At 34.8% G+C, this 21,241-nt stretch overlaps 1 protein-coding gene across 1 annotated transcript in view; it reads left to right on the forward strand.

Moving 5' to 3' along the window:
* DYNC2H1 (dynein cytoplasmic 2 heavy chain 1) overlaps positions 1-21,241 on the forward strand; it is a 384,236-nt gene that overhangs the window by 350,570 nt on the left and 12,425 nt on the right. Inside the window, exon 87 of the mRNA XM_060105577.1 lies at positions 10,306-10,387. Within this exon, the coding sequence (XP_059961560.1) occupies positions 10,306-10,387 (82 nt within the window). The remainder of the gene's footprint in view (positions 1-10,305; positions 10,388-21,241) is intronic.

The raw sequence follows: 21,241 nt of genomic DNA on the forward strand, positions 1-21,241 counted from the left end.
GAAATGGAAATAAAACCAAAGATAAACAAATGGGACCTAATGAAACTTCAAAGCTTTTGCACAGCAAAGGAAACCATAAATAAGACCAAAAGACAACCCTCAGAATGGGAGAAAATATTTGCAAATGAAGCAACTGACAAAGGATTAATCTCCAAAATTTATAAGCAGCTCATGCAGCTCAATAACAAAAAAACAAACAACCCATCCAAAAATGGGCAGAAGACCTAAATAGACATTTATCCAAAGAAGATATACAGATTGCCAACAAACACATGAAAGGATGCTCAACATCATTAATCATTAGAGAAATGCAAATCAAAACTACAATGAGATATCATCTCACACTGGTCAGAATGGCCATCATCAAAAACTCTACAAACAGTAAATGCTGGAGAGGGTGTGGAGAAAAGGGAACCCTCTTGCATTGTCGGTGGGAATGTAAAGTGATGCAGCCACTATGGAGAACCATATGGAGGTTCCTTAAAAACTAAAAATAGAACTACCATGCAACCCAGCAATCCCACTACTGGGCATATACCCTGAGGAAACCATAATTCAAAAAGAGTCATGTACCACACTGTTCATTGCAGCTGTATTTACAATAGCCGGGACATGGAAACTACCTAAGTATCCATCGACAGATGAATGTATAAAGAAGATGTGGCACATATATACAATGGAATATTACTCAGCCATACAAAGAAACGAAATTGAGTTGTTTGTAGTAATGTGGATGGACCTAGAGACTGTCATACCGAATGAAGTAAGTCAGAAAGAGAAAGACAAATACCATATGCTAATGCATATATATGGAATCTAAAAAAAAATAGTTCTGAAGAACCTAGGGGCAGGACTAAAATAAAGCCACAAACATAGAGAATGGACTTGAGGACACAGGGATGGGGAAGGGTAATCTGGGATGAAGTGAAAGAGTGGCATGGACATATATACACTACCAAATTTAAAATAGATAGCTAGTGGGAAGCTGCTGCATAGCACAGGGAGATCAGCTCCGTGCTTTGTGACCACCTAGAGGGGTGGGATAGGGAGGGTGGGAGGGAGATGCAAAAGGTAGGGGATATGGGGATATATGTATACATATAGCTGATTCACTTTTTTATACAGCAGCAACTAACACAACCTTGTAATGCAATTGTACTCCAATAAAGAGGTAAAAAAATAAAATAAATGATTTAAAGTTAAAATGGATTAAGGAGACTAGATGGCTGCCTAAGAGGATGTGACCCTCATCTTCTCCCCTGAACGCATCCAAAATACATCTACAGGAGGAGCATTTCTCACTGAAAACTAACTGGAACTGGTAGAAGGACTCCTTTAAAACCAAGGCTATATGAAAAGTACACATGTAATCAGGTATGAAGGGAAGAAAAGCAATCAAATCAGGTCCTGTGCCCCAGAGAGAGGACTCAGAGGAAAAGGGCGAATATACAGGCAACCCTGGGGAGTGATTGGGTCAAGCCACAGACTAGGCATCCCAGTCATGGGGTTCTACATGGAGGAGATAAGCCCCCTCACTGGTTGGAGGAACACTGTGACAAATAGAAGGGCTGGGAGAATCCTGGGCTCCATTCAAGAGGAGTGTGTGTGCACTGGCTAGCTGCTGGGGCAGGGTGGAGAGAGGTCTGCTCTAGTGGCTGCTGAGTTTCCCATGACTGCCTCATCATACACCCCAGCCTGAGCTAAGCAAAAGCTCTGACCCCTCTTAGTCCATGCCACAGTATGGCACTGGATCTGGGGTGTCCAAGACCAGGGAAAAGACTTGGCTTTAGGATGCAGATGTGACTTGGTCCCAGGGTGGACCCTGGGTGGGCTGTGGTGGCCATTGTTGGCACTTACTCAAGCGGTGCCCTAGAAGCAGCCCAGTACACCACAGCTCAACCCACCACCTTGCCCCAGTATACACAGAGAAACCACACATGCCCTGCCTCCCCTTTGGGGCACAGAGGAGTTTGGAGATAGTGATCAGTTGTGAGAGACAAAGGGGTCTTGCCCCCAAGGCAGGGATAAGAGGTCTGCTCTAGTGGCTGCCTGTTTTCCTCCAACCACCCCATCATGTGCCTCAGCCCAAGCTAAGCAAACGGTTGGGCCCCACTTAGTCCATGCCACAACACAGCCCTTGATCTGGGCAGCTGTGACCAGGGAAAAGACTCGACCATGGTCTGTGGCTGAGCAGAACCACAGATGCCTGTGCAGACAGCACATTGGACTGCTGTATGCAGATGAACCTCACTGGATTCAGCACTCCCCTCCTGGGACAAAATTCCTGGTGTGGGGAGCGGGGAAAACACACACTTAAGGGGAATGGAGCCAGTTCGAGCCTGACAGACACACAGGTCTTCTTCTGCAGCAACATGGGATCAGACCCCATCCCTGGGAGGGCAGTGATGGCTACTGACCAGAGAAGAAGCCTTGCCTCACACCCCAGGCCAGCTCTGTCTCCAGCCCCACCACTTACCAAAGTGATAGCTCCCAGCACACTCTGAGGAAAGACATGACTGGCATGCACATCAAATCCAGCTCTCCCACCAAAGGCATTGAACATATGTAGTCAGCATAGAGACACTCAAACATAAGAACACCACTTTAAGATGCAATAGGTAACTGTTTCACCTAAATTCATAGAGGTAGAGAAAGTTAAGTCTAAAAAAATGAAAAGGCAGGGGAACTACTCTCAATTGAAAGAGCAAGAGAAAAAATAAATAATGAAAGAGAAATAAACAATTTAACAGATAAAGAGTTAGAAACACTGGTAGTGAAAATGTTAATTGAATTAAGAAAAATAATTGATCTAAAAAATGAACATGTTCTCAAGGAACTAGAAAATATAAAGACCGAGTCAAAAATAAATAATTTAATAGCTGAAATAACACATTAGAAGGAATGAATAGCAGACTAAGTGATACAGAAGAATGCATGAGGGATTTGGAAGATTGAATAATGGAAATCATCCAATCAGAGCACCAGGGGGAAAAAATGTTTTTAAAGCAATCTAAGAAACATGTCTGATAACATTAAGTGTCCCAACTTTCACATTTTAGTGGTTCCAGAAGGAAAAGAGAGAGAGGAGAGTGAAAATTTATTTGAGGAAATTGTGTCTGAAAACTTCAGAAACCTGAGGAAGGAAATAGTTATCTAGGTACAGGAAGTACAGAGGGTCTCAAACAAGATGAACCCAAACAGACCCACACCAAGATAAATCATAATTAAAATGGCAAAAGTTAAAAATAGAGAATTCTAAAGGTAGCAAGAGAAAAATAGAGAGTAATACACAAGGGAATCCCTGTAAGTCTATCAACTGATTTCTCTGCAGAAACATTGCAGGCCAGAAAGGATATATTTAAAATCCTGAAAAGGAAACACCTGCAAGCTAGGATACTCTACCCAATAAGATTATCATTTAGAATAGAAAAAGAGAGATAAAGAATTTCTCAGACAAGCAAAAACTAAAAGAATTCATCAATACTAAACCTACCCTGAAAGAATTGTTGAAGGATCTCTAAATGGAAAATAAGTAAGACTCTATAGGAAAGGGAAAATCCCAGTAGGAAAGATAAACATATAGTAAATGTTGAAGATCACTTAAATAAGTCAGTACATAGATTAAAAGACAAAAAGTGTAAAAGCAACTATAACTACAACAAACAGCTAAGGGATAAGCATGAAGATGTAAAATATGACACAAAAAACAAAAATGGGGAAGGTAGTAAAAATGTAGATCTTTTAAAATGGTTTGAACTTAAATGACTATCAGTTAAATCAAGTAGATATAATTATGGGTCAACACCCATGAACCTAGGGTATCCACAAATCAAAAACCTACAATACATACACAAAAACTAAAAAGAAAGGAACACAAGCATAGTACTAAAGAAAATTGTCAAACCAATAGAGAAGAAACAAAGATGTGAACAGAAAAAGCTACAAAAGCAACCAGAAAACAAGTAATAAAATGGCAGTACGTACATACCTATTAATAATTACTTTAAATGTCAGTGGACTAATGCTCTAATTAGGTGGCTTATTGGATACAAAAACAAGGCCCTTCAATATGCTGCCTGTAAGAGACTCACTTTAGGGCTAAAGATACACACAGACTGAAAGAGAACAGGTGCAAAAAAGATATTTCATGCAAACAGAAGCAACAAGAAAGTGGAGGTAGCAAAACTGATGTCAGACAAAATAGACAAAGGCTGTAACAAAAGACAAAGAAGGGCATTATATAATGATAAAAGGATCAATACAAGAAGAGGATATTACACTCATTAACATATATGCACCCAATACAGGAGCACCTAAATATATGAAACAGATACTAACAGATATGATGGGATAACTTGACAATAATACAATAATAGTAGGGAACTTTAATACCCAACTGACATCAATGGATAGATCATCCAGACAAAATCAAAAAGACAACAGAGGTCTTAAATGACACAATAGAACATTTGTGCATAATTGATACCTACAGGACATTATATCCAAAAACAGGAGAATACACATTCTTTTCAAGAGCATATGGGATATTCTTCATGAGAGCTCACATACTAGATCACAAAATAAGCATCAGTAATTTAAGAGGATAGAAATTATATCAGGCATCTTTTTTCTGACCACAATGGTATGAAGCTAGAAATCAACTTCAGAAAGAAAAATGGGAAAGAACAAACATATAGAGACTAAACAACATACTACTAAAAACCAATGGGTCAATGAGGAAATCAAAGAGGAAATCAGAAAATACCTTGAGACAAATGAAAATGGAAACAAAACACTCAAAAATCTATGGGATGCAGCAAAAGCAGTTCTAAGAGTTGTTACTGATACAGGCCTTCCTCAAGAAACAAGAAAAATCTCAAATAAACAACCTAACATACCACCTAAAAGAATTAGAAAAGAAGAATTACCAAAGCCCAAAGTCAGTCTAGGAAAGGAAATAATAGAGATCAGAGGGGAAATAAGTAAAATAGACATAAGAAAAAAACAATAGAAATGATTAATGAAACCAAGAGCTGGGTTTCTAAAAAGATAAACAAAATTGATAAGCCTTTAGCCATGCTCACCAAGAACAAAAGAGAAGACACAAATAAAATAAGAAATGAAAGAGGAGAAATAACAACCAATACCACAGAGATTAAAAAAAAAAATCACAGGAGAATACACCAACGGTTATATGCCAACAAATTGGGACAACAGAGAAGAAATGGGTGAATTTCTAGAAGTATACAGCCTGCCAAGACTGACTTAAGAAGAAATAGATAATTTCAATAGACCAGTCACTAGTAGTGAAATTAAATTTGTAAAAAAAATACTCCCAGCCAGCAAAAGTACAGGACTAGGTGGCTTCACAGGGGAATTCTACCAAACATATAAAGAACTAATACCTGTCCTCTAAAACTATTCTCCAAATTCAAGAGGATAGAACATTCCCAAATTCATTCTACAAGGCCACCATTTCTCTGATAAGCAAAAGCAGCCAAAGACTACTACAAGAAAGAAAATTACAGGCCAATTAAGGAATATAGGATGTAAAAATCCTTAACAAAATATTAGCAAACCAAATCTAACAATATATAAAGAGGCTCATACACCATGATAAAATGGGATTTATTACAGAGTCTCAAGGATGGCTCAACATTTGCAAATCAATTAATGTGATACACCACATTACCACAAGAAAAGGCACAAATCACATTATCATCTCAATAGATGCAGAAAAAGCATTTGACAAAATTCAACATCGATTCGTGATAAAAACTCTCATCAAAGTGGATATAGAGGGAACATACCTCAACATAGTAAAGGTCATTTATGACAGACCTATAGCCAGCATCATATTCAGTGGTGAAAAAATGAAAGCCTTCTTCTAAATTCAGGAATAAGACAAGGATGCCCACTCTCCCTACTTCTATTTAACATATTATTTGAAGTCCTAGCCACAGTAATCAGACAAGAAAGAAATAAAAGGCATCCATATTAGAAGGGAAGAGTTAAAACTTTCACTATTTGCAGATGACATGATACTGTATATATAGAAAACCCTCAAGTCTCCACCCAAAACTATTAGAACTAATAAATGAATTCAGCAAAGTTGCAGGATACAAGATTAATATGCAGAAATCTATTATGTTTCTATACAATAATAATGAGCTATCAAAAAGAGAAAGTCAAAAAAAATCATGTTTAAAGTCACATCAAAAAGAATACCTAGGAATAAAGTTAACCAAGTAGGTGAAAGACCTATGCTCTGAAAAGTATAAAACATTGATGAAGGAAACTGAAGAAGATTCCAAACAATGGAAAGATACCTGTTGCTCTTAGGATTTTGTTAAAATGACTATACTACCAAAAGCAATCTACAAATTTAATGCAGTCCCTATCAAAATATTCATGACACTTTTCATAGAACTAGAACAAATGATCCTAAAATTGAAATGGAACCACCAAAGACTCCAAATTGCCAAAGAAATCTTTTTTTTTTTTTTCTCTTTGGCCACACCACTCGGTATGCAGGATCTTACTTCCCTGACCAGGGATTGAACCCATGCCCCCTGCAGTGGAAGCACAGAGTCTTCACCATTGGACTGCCAGGGAAGTCCCTGCCAAAGCAATCTTGATAAAAAAGAACAAAGCTGGAGATTGGAGATATCATCCTTCTAGACTTCAGACTATTCTGCAAACCTACTGTAATCAAAACAGCATGGTACTGGCACAAAAACAGACACGTAGATCAATGGAACAGATTAGAGAGCCCAGAAATAAGCCACCACACCTATGATCAGTTAATGCACAACAAAGGAGTCAAGAATATACAATGGAGAGAAGACAGTCTGTTCAATAAGTGGCACTGGGAAATCTGGGCATCTTCATATAAAACAATGAGATTAGAACATTACCTCACACCACATTCAAAACAAACCCAAAATGGATTAAACTTCTAAATGTTAGACATGAAACTATAAAACTCCTAGAAGAGAACATAGGCAGAACACTCTTTGACATAAATTGTAGCAATAGTTTTTGGATGTCTCCTAAGGCAAAAGAAATAAAAGTAAAAATAAACAAATTGGACCTAAGAAAACTTAAAAGCTTTTGCACAACAAAGGAAACCATCAACAAAATGAAAATACAACCTAAGGAATTCGAGAAAATATTTGCAAATAATGCAGCTGACAAGGAGTTAAGAACCAAAATATACAAACAGCTCATACAACTTAATATCAGAAGAAACAAACAACCCCATCATCCTGAAGCAATAGCAATAATGACTTCAAAACTCCCTTCACATGTGATTTATGTAAAAGCATATTTCCCCCTTAAACTTCTCCCCTCTTCCCATCCTGCTCACTCCACCCAAATCCAAGTGGTTCTACTATAAAGTCAGATGGAAAAACCCTGGTCTGTATCAGGAAGAAAAGAACTGCTAACACCACCTGCTATTAAAATTCTTTAATAGCACCCCCCCAAACAAGTTAAATAAAATTAAAACTGTAATTTCTCAATACACTAGCCACATTTAAAGTTCTCAATAGCCACATTTGGGTAGTGGCTGCCATTTTGGACTGAATGAAAATATATTTATCTCTGTAGAAAATTCTGTTGGACAATGATGACTAGGCTTCTTGGTGGGAAACAGTATTTGACGGTTAAGATCAAACTCTTTTTAAAAACAAATTTGGAAGAAAAGGAAATAAAAGGAATCCAAATTGGAAAAGAAGAAGTAAAGCTGTCACTGTTTGCAGATGACATGATACTATACATAGAGAATCCTAAAGATGCTACCGAAAAACTACTAGAGCTAATCAATGAATTTGGTAAAGTAGCAGGTTACAAAATTAATGTACAGAAATCTCTGGCATTCCTGTACACTAAAAATCTGAAAATGAAATCAAGAAAACACTCCCATTTACCATTGCAACAAAAAGAATAAAATATCTAGGAATAAACCTACCTAAGGAGACAAAAGACCTGTATGCAGAAAATTATAAGACACTGATGAAAGAAATTAAAGATGATACAAACAGATGGAGAGATATACCATGCTCCTGGATTGGAAGAATCAATATTGTGAAAATGACTCTACTACCCAAAGCAATCTACAGATTCAATGCAATCCCTATCAAACTACCACTGGCATTTTTCACAGAACTAGAACAAAAAATTTCAAAATTTGTTTGGAAAAACAAAAGACCCCGAATAGGCAAAGCAATCTTGAGAACGAAAAAAGGAGCTGGAGGAATCAGGCTCCCTGACTTCAGACTATACTACAATGCTACAGTAATTAAGACAGTGTGGTACTGGCATAAAAACAGAAAGATAGATCAGTGGATCAGGATAGAAAGCCCAGAGATAAACCCACGCACATATGGCCAACTTATCTTTGATAAAGGAGGCAGGAATGTACAGTGGAGAAAGGACAGCCTCTTCAATAAGTGGTGCTGGGAAAACTGGACAGGGACATGTAAAAGTATGAGATTAGATCATTCCCTAACACCATACACAAAAATAAGCTCAAAATGGATTAAAGACTTAAATGTAAGGCCAGAAACTATCAAACTCTTAGAGGAAAACATAGGTAGAACACTCTATGACATAAATCACAGCAAGATCCTTTTGGACCCACCTCCTAGAGAAATGGAAATAAAAACAAAGATAAACACATGGGACCTAATGAAACTTCAAAGCTTTTGCACAGCAAAGGAAACCATAAACAAGACCAAAAGACAACCCTCAGAATGGGAGAAAATATTTGCAAATGAAGCAACTGACAAAGGATTAATCTCAAAAATTTATAAACAGCTCATGCAGCTCAATAGCAAAAAAACAAACAACCCAATCCAAAAATGGGCAGAAGACTTAAATAGGCATTTCTCCAAAGAAGATATACAGACTGCCAACAAACACATGAAAGAATGCTCAACATCATTAATCATTAGAGAAATGCAAATCAAAACTACAATGAGATATCATCTCACACCAGTCAGAATGGCCATCATCAAGAAATCTAGAAACAATAAATGCTGGAGAGGGTGTGGAGAAAAGGGAACACTCTTGCACTGCTGGTGGGAATGTGAATTGGTACAGCCACTATGGAGAACAGTATGGAGGTTCCTTAAAAAACTACAAATAGAACTACCATATGATCCAGCAATCCCACTACTAGGCATATACCCTGAGAAAACCATAATTCAAAAAGAGACATGTACCAAAATGTTCATTGCAGCTCTATTCACAATAGCCCGGAGCTGGAAACAACCTAAGTGTCCATCATCGGATGAATGGATAAAGAAGATGTGGCACATATATACAATGGAATATTACTCAGCCATAAAAAGAAACGAAACTGAGCTATTTGTAATGAGGTGGATAGACCTAGAGTCTGTCATACAGAGTGAAGTAAGTCAGAAAGAGAAAGACAAATACCGTATGCTAACACATATATATGGAATATAAGAAAAAAAATGTCATGAAGAACCTAGGGGTAAAACGGGAATAAAGACACAGACCTACTTGAGAATGGACTTGAGGATATGGGGAGGGGGAAGGGTAAGCTGTGACAAAGCGAAAGAGAGGCATGGACATATATACACTACCAAACGTAGGGTAGATAGATAGTGGGAAGCAGCCGCAGAGCACAGGGAGATCAGCTCGGTGCTTTGTGACTGCCTGGAGGGGAGGGATGGGGAGGGTGGGAGGGAGGGAGATGCATGAGGGAGGGGATGTGGGAACAGATGTATATGTATGACTGATTCACTTTGTTATAAAGCAGAAACTAATAAAAAAAATAGAAAAAAAAACAAATTTGGAATATCATATCATATATAGTCTATAATTTTTAAGAAGTTAGAATGCAATGAAAGAGACACTTCCAAAAACATACTGAAAAAAAATTAGTTTCTTTTTAGTGCTTTGGGGGATATTCAATTGGTAGTACCTCAGGAGCATATTATAAATATCATATTTCAGTTTAGCTAGTAAACATTTATTGAACCCTCATTATGTGCCTGCATTTGAGAATGATGGTCAAAACGGAGGATATAAAAATAAAAGACCCTATCCTCAAGATACCTACACAACCTTGAAGAGGAGACTGACATAACAAGTTAACTTTAACAACTTAGTGTGAAATCTAAGCTATTGTGCATAGCCTAAGATATCTGATTACTTGTACATTATAAATGTTTCAATTTTAAATAAATAGGAATGTGTATATCTTCTATAGCTATTCATATTTTAATTCCTGAAAATTATCTCTTTCTGACATTTGATGCTTTATTTTTACAGGGCTGTGGTCTGCTCTGTGGATAGCCTTAAATTTGTGGCCTCATGGAAAGGTCGACTGCAAGAAGCAAAGCTGCAAATTAAGGTATTAGAATAATTTTAGGTGTTTATCTGAGTCAAAAATTATGTAATTACCAACTGTGATAAAGAGATTTTGCTCCAGTCTCAAAGTCACCTATCTCTATAGTGTAAGATCAGCAGAGATAGATTATATTACCTATGTGAAAAATTAAAGTAAGTTAAGATTTAACATGAAGCAACCTGTACAAGATACAACATGTTCTCATGCAAAAATAAGAATCTTAGGAATATAACATAGTATTTGAAAATATAACTTTGGTAAAAAATGATATAAATCTCGAAGTTCTGTTAGGTTACCTGTTCTAACATTCAAGTCAATAAATATTTGCTATACAATAAAGTATGTATAAAATGTGTGAAAAATTTAGACCAAATCTTGTCCTTAGGGAGTTTACAATTTGTGAGTATATTATTTCACTGTTAAAATCAAGCCAATTATGTTAAAAAAAAATTGTCATCTTTTGCAATGTAAATTTTCCTAGCTAGCTTTTCTGCTAAAAATGCATTACTCTTGCAATAATAGATAATATAGATAACCATTCTAATATTAATAACAAAACTAATGAAATCCTTCCCCCAACAACTCCAACCTTCTTCCATGTCATTGGCATTCTCTACCATTCTTTCCCATTCTTGCACATAGAATTGCCCTCTTAAGTTTTTTCCACTGCTAATATAAGATGCTGCATGTTGTAGTACAATTATCTCTATACATCTATGTTGGTCTGTCTTATGATACTGTAATGACATTGAAGATAAAGACTGTCTCATCCATCTTCAGATCCCCAGTATCTAGTTCAGTATATTACATATAATTAAAATAAATGTAAAACCATATTTCTTTAACTTAGTTAACCTTAGGCAACTGACTTTTCAGAAGTTCTATTTATACAATTCTAGTTCTCAGGCCAACAATTTTCTTTTCATATCACTACTGCTTTCTAACATACTATATAATTTATTGATTATATTTGTTGTTTGTTGCCTGTCTTATTCTACTGGAATGTAAGTCCCATGAGAGTAGTCACTTTTTTTCCAGTTTTGTTGTATCTCAAATACCTCAAACAATACCTCGTACATAATAAGCGCTCCATTAAAACTTTGTTGAATTGTTGAGTTGAAGGCCAACAATAGGAGATGCACTATAATAGGCATTATTAATATCAGCTGTAATGGTATAGTGTGCCACAAATTTGGTCATTAACAATAAGCTAGGTCTTTCTTTCTCTTTTGGCTCTATAGATTGCTATAAAATTCTCTGTTGAAGCTGAAGAAATTAGCAGGTTCTCTTTCATCCTTTGCATTTTATTTTAACCTTAGCCTCTAGCCCGTAAGAGCTACCTTAGCTATTATTGGTGCACATAAACTGTTGCCTAGCTGTTAAGGAGAGGGAGGGAACACATGATGTATAATCCAGGAATCATGCAGTTTACCTGGTTGTGTGGTCTCTTAGCAGCTGTGAAGCACACACATAATATGGTAGTATCATTATTTAGGTATATTGATATAAAAAACAAGGGAAATGAGTTTTATTTTGTGTCAAGGTGTGTTCATATTTCCAGAACTATTTTGCTCCTGTTCTTACAAAATAGAAATAAAATTACCTACAACCAGAAAACCCCAAGCATATATGTTATGTTTTATAGATGGGGAAAAAAGGCTGGCAGTTAATAAAACAAGATTCTAATCTTAGTTCTCCAAAACAGAGCCATGTGACTTTTAAAAACAATTAATGAAGCAGTCTGAGCCTTTGTTGTCTCTTTTATCAATGGATATAAATAATAACTTCCTTGACATGTTATTACGAGGGTCTCTGGAAACCTATGTGTGTGTGTGTGTTTTATTATTTCTTTTAACTTGATTTGGATTAGGTTTCATTAGGCAATATTTATTTTTTAATTACAAACAAAAATGTATTTTAATAAAAGTTCTCTGCTCTTATCAAGTAAAGCAGAATACTTTCATTTGTCATTTGACATTCATGACAGGTACTATATTATTAAAAAACAAAATATTCATTGGTTAATATATTCAGGAACATTATAAGTTTGATACAATTATATCTTAACAACTTGAAGTTAAAAAAGCCATCCCTACACATGGGATTTGAGATAATTCAACAGAATTTTTCCTCTTTTTGGCCCCTCATTCATGTGAGCTATAGAAGCACATTTCCTAATTTCTCACCTGCAGTTCCAGATATATTTATCAGACAAAAAGTTTTTGTAAGCCCCTCACTGTTTGCACTTGGCAAAATCAACAAGTTAAATAATTCATTTAGGTTCCTCTTAATCAAATTTTTCAGCAAAAGGATTATTTTGCTAGGAGAATATTGGATTTGAATTATATTTGAATTTTACTGTCACTGAAGAATTTAATTTATTTTGAATATTTTTCAATCTCTACCACCCTAGACTGAATTAAACCAGAGAAATGTTCAAGCAAGGCTCTGGTTCCCACACCAATCAATATTTCAACCCCCTAGACCAGCTTAAAAGAACATGTATATATATTGATTTTTTTAGATCCTGAACATGGCCCTCTAAAATTTCCTCACTACCATTATTGATTTATTATTTGTTAAACAGCAGTTGTGAAACTTAGTACTGGAAAATGTGTAAATCAAGCACCCATTCAGCTTGCATGCTAGATCTTGCCCAAGGCTGTGAAAGTTTTGCCCTGGCAAATCTGGGTAGCTTCCAGCTCCCTCCTTGACTGCTGATGCTGCCACACACAAAAGGCAAAAACAAGTCTTTTACCTTGGCAAATCAGGCTTATAAAAAACATTTTAGTCTTGTTAATAATGCGCAATTCCCTAAGATACCTGAAAGCTGCTGCTCCTTTGGGACCTGGTAGAGTCATATAGCCACTTATGCTTGCCAGTTCATTTCGGCTGCTTCATGCCAGGCTAGAGTCTGCCCATATACCAAGTGGTTATTATGCTATTCATATTTCAGTTCCCTCCCTTGTAAAGCTTACCAGGAAATAGAAGTTAAAACAATGAAGAAATTAGACATTTAGACATGTGAAGGTTCATGAGGAGAATGGGTTCATCAGAATTGGGAGTTATGAGCTTTAGACGCATCCTCCCCAAATGAGTGTAAGTAGCTTATCAGTCCAGCAGTGGACAATCTACCAAAAAAAAAAAAATCCTTAAATAGTTCATTTTAAGACCTATATTTCTGATAGTTTTCATTTTAAAACTGAGCACTTAATGTGAATACGCTTATATAGTCATTATAAAGTAGAGAATGTTTTTAAATCATGGGGGAACTATAAGAGTGCTAGTAATATAATTTTCTCTAAAAGTGAATCTCTAAAATGAGTTGGTATGTGCAAACTAGTACGATATAAAACCAGTTCAACAAAAAATGATTCTTCTTAAGAACTTAAGTAACTACAGCAACCAGAGGTTTTAAATCTATTTGATATTCTTGTAGCATTAAATGCTTTGAGTGTCTTACTATGTTTCCACCAGTTTAAAGGACTTTTAATTCTTAGTTGACTATACTGTTTAGGTAGCCTTGCCAATTTAATGCTATCTTCTCATGGTCTGAAAATATAGCAGGAGGCTGAAAACCGGCTCAAATTTCCTGTTTTGAAAGTCTTTCTGCTACGAAACATTCTGACTTTACTTGACACTACTGAAAAAACGTCAGTGTGCTGGGATTACGTACTAAGTTCCATCAACGGTTCTAGTCCTTCCCCAGCTTTCAAAAACTTCTAAGAAACCTGTTTGTATTTCTTTCCCTAGCACGCTCTCCTTTCTTCAACCTATATCAAGCCACATATGTAATTTAAATTTTCTAGTAGTTACATTAAAAAAAGTAAAAGAAACAGATACAAATAATTTTAATATTATTTTATTTAACCTAATATATACAAAATATTGTGGTTTCAACATATAATAACTATTTTAAAATTATGAATGATATATTTTACTTTCCTTTTTATTGTATAAAATCCTTGAAATCCATCATATATTCCATATTTATGGCACATCTCAATTCAGACTAGTAACATCTCAATGTTCAATAGCACATGTGGCCATGGCTACTGTATTGGATAGTAGCTCTAGACAGAGAAGGTAATTCCCTAGAGAAATTTAAATATTCTCTGATCTTCAAGTTTTTTCCATTTTTTTGTAGTATTTTTCCTTATTAAACAATTTCAAACAGATACAGGAGAGAGAATAGTAAAATGAATCTCCATATGCAAAGTTTTCAAGATTTAGAAACATTCCTTCTTTTTCTCTTTTTGATTGTCTTTGCTGAAACAAATCCAGACATTTTTTTGTTTAGTCCACCATTTCTCAAATTTTTTTTCTTAAATAAACACAATATATTATCACACATACAAAAATTAACAATAATTCCTTGGCATCATTTAATACTCAGTCCATAACAATATTTACCACTGTCTCAAAAAATACTCTTTTCCAATAGTTTGTTCAAATGAGAGTCAAGGTCCAGACACTGTGTTTGGTTATTAAGTACCTTATGTCTTTTCACATCTAGATGGGGTTCCTCTTATTATTTCATACCACTGCTTGTTACAGAATCAAGGTTGCTTCTCTTATAGAATGATCTACAGTTGATATTCATGTCTTGGCTTCCTTGTGTTATTATGTAACTTTTGTTCCTCTGTCCCTCGTTTCTTATAAAATGGAAGTTAGTTGTAGATGAAACAAATTTTTCTAAATCTGTTATTCCTTCTGCATTTATTAGCTGAAATTTTCTTCAAAGAAGCCTAATCAACTAGGTCTATGTGGTTACCTAGATACCATGGAATTTTATATAGAAAATAAAGGATAAATGCTTTTTTAAAAAAATTTAAACTAGATATATTCAGAATATGGTGTTGATACACTGTTTCCCACAGTGTTCAATAACATTTCTTCTTTGTTTTTAAGTATCAGTGTGAACTTCTTATATATTTAATGTGCTTCTGTAAATTGCATTTATTATTGTTTTTCATGTGCAGTATCCCTAGTCTTTGGCTTATGTGTAGAGCCTCCTCATGTTGACCTCTGTATCTTATTTTTGGTAAAGTCTTATAGTGAAGCATAATATCATACAGTAAGTTGCACAAATCTTAAGAATACAACTTTATGAATTTTTAAATAAGCAAGACCTATGAAACTATTATGCAGATTAATTTTAATATTTTAGGACATTTTTTCCTCAAAACTTCTTTTTATAATTAAATGGACCTAACACATTCAGTACAAACTTTATTTTTCTTTCATTCTAAGAGATATACTTAGTATATCCCCCTAGATATTTGTCTACCCATTTTCCTTTCCTCCCTTTATATATTATATTGTATAATGTATTCTGATTTTAAACAGTTGAGAACTTCAGGTGAAGATGGCCCAGGGAGCTAATGATTCATCCTGTCTGCTCCAGATAGATATATAATGATAGAAAAAATATAAAAAAAGGAAACCACAGACATTAGTATTTCATTGCATCAGAAGCAGGACAAAGTAAAATTGTGACTAAGTCTGAAAGTACAGGTCTTGAGCTCCAAGTCCAGAAGTAGGAAGCAATGAACAGTATGGCCCCAACAGAGTGAAAGGAATTAGTTGTGCTATATGTGAAATGGAGACTGAAACAGGGGTCATTGCTTAAATCCAGGACTGAGATTAGGCTCTCCAGCTCTCCAATAAAAGGAGACTGAATAAAGTTATTGGCCTAAGGAAGCTGAAAGATAAAGGCATAGACTTAATATTAGATATTGAGCCACACTAACCACCAGATCAATAGCTTAGAACTGCAATATCCCCAACACCTGCAGAATAGAACCTCCAAACTGGCATTGTAAATGTTATAACTATGTAGATTTGGAAATGTCACTATATAGGTATGTGGGGGAAAAATAAAATACTCCTCAAGATGAACCTAGAAAGCAAAATCCAAAATAAATGGGGAAAAAATCTAATCCTAGAAAAGAAAATGAGCAAAATCATTAGGTTAATCAACATCTGGTCATTTCATTTATTATTACTTTTGGGAAAATCTGATAAAAAATGTTAAGATATTTATTTTAGTTTCCTTAATCAGTTGTAAGAAGGAATAACTTTCACTAAAAAAATTATCAGAACTCACAGAATAGAAACCAGCAGAAATAATACAGTTATATGTAGGTGGATGTGAAAACCAATCAGTAGTCTTGGAGATGAAAAATATAATCTTTAAATGAAATATTGATAGATTAAATATACTCTACATTAGATACAATTGAAAAAGACATTAATTGGAAGTTAGTGCTAAGGAATTAACTCAGAACTGATCACAAATGTAAAGTGTTAAAAATATGAAAGAGATATTATCAGACATAGAGGATAGTTTAAGGCATTCTATCCTACTTGTAAAAGGATTTCTACTATAGAACATACAGAATGGCAGAGAAGCAAAATTTGAAAAATTAGTTGCAGGGATTTTCCAGAATTGGAAAATGGTAAGAGTTCTCAGGTGAAATGCACATACAGAGTACCAAAAAAAAAATAACTAAAAGTATATTCAAGTTCACACCTCGTTACACTATAATGAAACTATACAATATCAGGGTTAAAGTGAAAAAATCTTAAAAGCTACCAGATAGAAAAGTCAGAGTTCCAACCCAAAAAAAAATACAAAAAAAGAAAATAATAATAACATCAAATAGATTACTTATCAGCTCACTAGATGCCAAAAGGTAATGGAGTGAGTAATATATTCAAATTGATGAGGAATAGTAATTGTTAACCTCACATTTTATTCCCATCTAAAATATCATTTGGTAATGAAAGCAATAAAAAGATATTTTCAGAAACCCACACACCACAAGGACTTACCACCCTCAGAAACTCAAAGAAGTATTAAAGCATGAAAAAGAAAAGCCAGAGAGAAAACAAAATATACCAAAAATAATAGTGAGCCCAAAAATTACAAAATAATTTAATTTTAGCATGTAATTTAAATTAAGGATTGACTGTAAAATATAACTTTTTATTATGTTTAAACTAAAACTAAGACTCTAAACAGTAATAATTAGATTAGAAATAACATGCTAAAATAAAATCCATGTCATGTTCAGGAGAAGTACTGAATAACTAAGAATTCATTAGAAAATGTCACAGTTACTATTCAAAAGATATGGTTAAAAGCTTAAAATTAAATATGCAGTCCATTAGCAGAAAAGGAGACAAATTATACAAAAAGAAATAAAGAAAACTATATATTAAATATACTGAAAATAATTTCAAATATATGACTGACAACAATAAATATAATTTTTTAAAATTGAAGTATAGTTGAGTTACAATTTTGTGTTAGTTTCATGTATACAGCACAGTGATTCAGTTATTTTTTTTTCAGATTATTTTCCATTAGAGGATATTAGTGAATATAGTTCCCTGTGTTATAGAGTAAATCCTTGTTGCTTATCTATTTTATGTATAGTAGTTTGTATCTGTTAATCTTATATGCCTACTTTTTCTCTGCCTCCCTTTCCCCTTTGGTAAGTATAAGTTTGTTTTCTTTCTTTTTTTTTTTTTTTTTTTTTTTTTTTTTGGTACGTGGGCCTCTCACTGCTGTGGCCTCTCCCGTTGCGGAAACAGTCTCCCAACGCGCAGGCTCAACGGCCATGGCTCACGGGCCCAGCCGCTCCATGGCATGTGGGATCCTCCTGGATCGGGGCACGAACCCGTGTCCCCTGCATCGGCAGGCAGACTCTCAACCACTGTGCCACCAGGGAAGCCCTTCTTTTTTTTTTTTAATTTATTTTTTATACAGCATGTTCTTATTAGTTATCTATTTTATACATATCAGTGTATATATGTCAATTCCAATTTCCCAGTTCATCCCACCACCAGCCCCCCCCCACTTTCCCCCCTTGGTGTACATACGTTTGTTCTCTACATCTTTGTCTCTATTTCTGCCTTGCAAACTGGTTCACCTGTACCATTTTTCTAGATTCCACATATATGTGTTAATATACGATATTTGTTTTTCTCTTTCTGACTTCACTCTGTATGACAGTCTCTAGGTCCATCCACGTCTCTACAAATGACCCAATTTCGTTCCTTTTTATGGCTGAGTAATATTCCATCGTATATATGTACCACATCTTCTTTATCCATTTGTCTGTCAATGGGCATTTAGGTTGCTTCCATGACTTGGCTATTGTAAATAGTGCTGCAATGAGCATTGGGGTGCATGTATCTTTTTGAATTATGGTTTTCTCTGGGTATATGCCCAGTAATGGGATTGCTGGGTCATATGGTAATTCTATTTTTAGTTTTTTAAGGAACCTCCATACAGTTCTCCATAGTTGCTGTATCAATTTACATTCCCACCAACAGTGCAAGAGAGTCCCCTTTTCTCCACACCCTCTCCAGCATTTGTTATTTGTAGACTTTCTGATGATGCCCATTCTAACTGGGGTGAGGTGATACCTCATTGTAGTTTTGATTTTCATTTCTCTAATTAGTGATGCTAATTAGAGCATTTCATGTGCCTGTTGACCATCTGTATGTCTTCTTTGGAGAGATGTTCATATAGGCATAAGTTTGTTTTCTGTGTCTGTGAGTTTTTGTTTTGTATACAGATTCATTTGTATTATTTTTTAGAGTCCATATATGTGATATCATAATATTTGTTTTTCTCTCTGACTTATTTCATTTAGTATATTCTTTAGGACCATCCAACTTGCTTCAAATCACAGTATTTCATTCTTTATATGGTTCAGTAATATCCCATTGTATATGTATACCACATCTTCTTAAGTCAGTCATCTGTTGATGGGCACTTGGGTTGTTTGCATGTCTTGACTATATAGTTCTGCCATGAACATTGGGGTGCATGTATCTTTTCAAATTCGAGTTTTCATCTTTTCCATATATATGCCCAGGAGTGAGATTGCTGGATCATATGGTAACTTTATATTTAGTTTTTAAGGAATCTCCCATTCTTCACAGTGGCTGCACCAATTTACATTCCCACCAACAGTATAAGGGTTCCCTTTTCTCCACAACCTCTCCAGCATTTATTATTTGTAGACTTTTTGATGATAGCCATTCTGACAGGTGTGAGGTGATACCTCATTATAATTTTGACTTACATTTCTCTAAAATTAGTGATATTGAGTATCTTTTCATGTGCCTGTTGGCCATCTGAAAGTCATCTTTGGAGAAATGTCTATTTAAGTCTTCTGCCCATTTTTTTGACTGGGTAGTTTGTTTTTTCAATATTGAGTTGTGTGAACTCTTTGTATATTTTGGATATTAACCCCTTGTTGGTACATTGTTTGCAAATACTTTCTCCCATTCCATAGCTTATCTTTTCATTATGTGATGGTTTCCTTTGCTGTGCAAAGGAAACATTTAATTCACCGTTAAATCCGAGTTAAATTCAAGTTAAAATCAGAAGTGTTCAAGGAATTCAGCATTGTATATGAAATAAATTAATGGCTTTATTCCTGTTTTTAGTGAGCAAAGTCACTACTGTTACTGTTGCTAACCCCTTTTGAGTCCCACCTCAAAGAATTGAACCAGATTGATCTTAAAAATAGCTTTTTCAAAATAGGTTGGGGTCATGGTAGTTAGTTTTTTGGAATATATTTATGCAGTGTGGTTGGCCTGATACACACTGCCCCTTAATAAATGGTTTTGAAACTATAAACAGAACGAAATATGTGTGAGGGTTTTTTTTTGGAGTTTTTGTTGTCATTGTTGTTTTGTTTTTTAATTTTCTTACTTTTGCAACTGCCCCTCTGTTTCAGATGTTTTAATCAGAGGTTCAAGTGTGAATAACATTCAAGTACAGATTTTTTCCTTTTGTTTTAATGATTTTATGCTGTTCCTATTCTGTTAAATTGAAAGCTATGCATTTATAAGCAAAATAAGAATAGTTAGAGGAAGTGGTATTACAGCAAGAGATGCACATTTAGATGCCTTTCACTTAATTATTTGCTTTCAACACAAATAGTATATTTGTACAGATGTCAAGAAGCAGCCTCAACAATGCTGTTCTTTTAAAATAATGTAAACAGACATAACCCCTATGGTTACCAAAGGGGAAAGAGGGAGAGAGAGATAAATTAGGAATTTGGGATTAACATATACACACTGCTATGCATAAAATAGATGACCAACAAGGACCTACTGTATAGCACAGGGAGCTATACTCAATATTTTGTAATAACCTATAAGGGAAAAGAATCTGAAAAAAATAGATACATATGTATGTATAACTGAATTACATTGCTGTACACCTGAAATTAACACAATATTGTAAATCAACTATACTTCAATTAAAAAAAAGATTAAAGTAAAAAAAAGAGATCAGATGTTGATATAGTTAATATTTTCAAATGTCTCTCTTGTGGAAATAAAGAAAATACTGGAATTCAAAAAAAATGTCTACTTGAAAAAATAAAATAAAATAATGTAAACAAATGAGCTCTGATCTCAGTAATTATTTCTTTGCATCCAAGGGATATGTGTCATGCACAATAAGGTACTAATGACTGAAATAAGCTTCTAACAAACTTTTAATAGAAAAATATGAAGTTTGCCCCATAAGTATATATGTTAAGTATAAATAGCATTTTAATATGGCTTATCATTTAAAGGAGGTGAAAAGGAGAGTGGAAGTACAGTATTGATCAAATTAGAAAGCATGCTCCAACACATCACCTAGCTCTTCGATATATAAATGAAGTGATGGATAGACTCAGTTATCTAGGACAAATTTGGGAAGTACTTTGCAAAATCAAATATAAGCAAAAAACTTTTGATTGAAATTATTTAAATAATTTCCAATCAAACCTTATTTTGTCTTATTTAAATGGATACACTATATGAAACAATTCT

The sequence above is a fragment of the Mesoplodon densirostris genome, chromosome 7 (assembly GCF_025265405.1).
Source record: "Mesoplodon densirostris isolate mMesDen1 chromosome 7, mMesDen1 primary haplotype, whole genome shotgun sequence".
Classification (NCBI taxonomy): domain Eukaryota; kingdom Metazoa; phylum Chordata; class Mammalia; order Artiodactyla; family Ziphiidae; genus Mesoplodon; species Mesoplodon densirostris.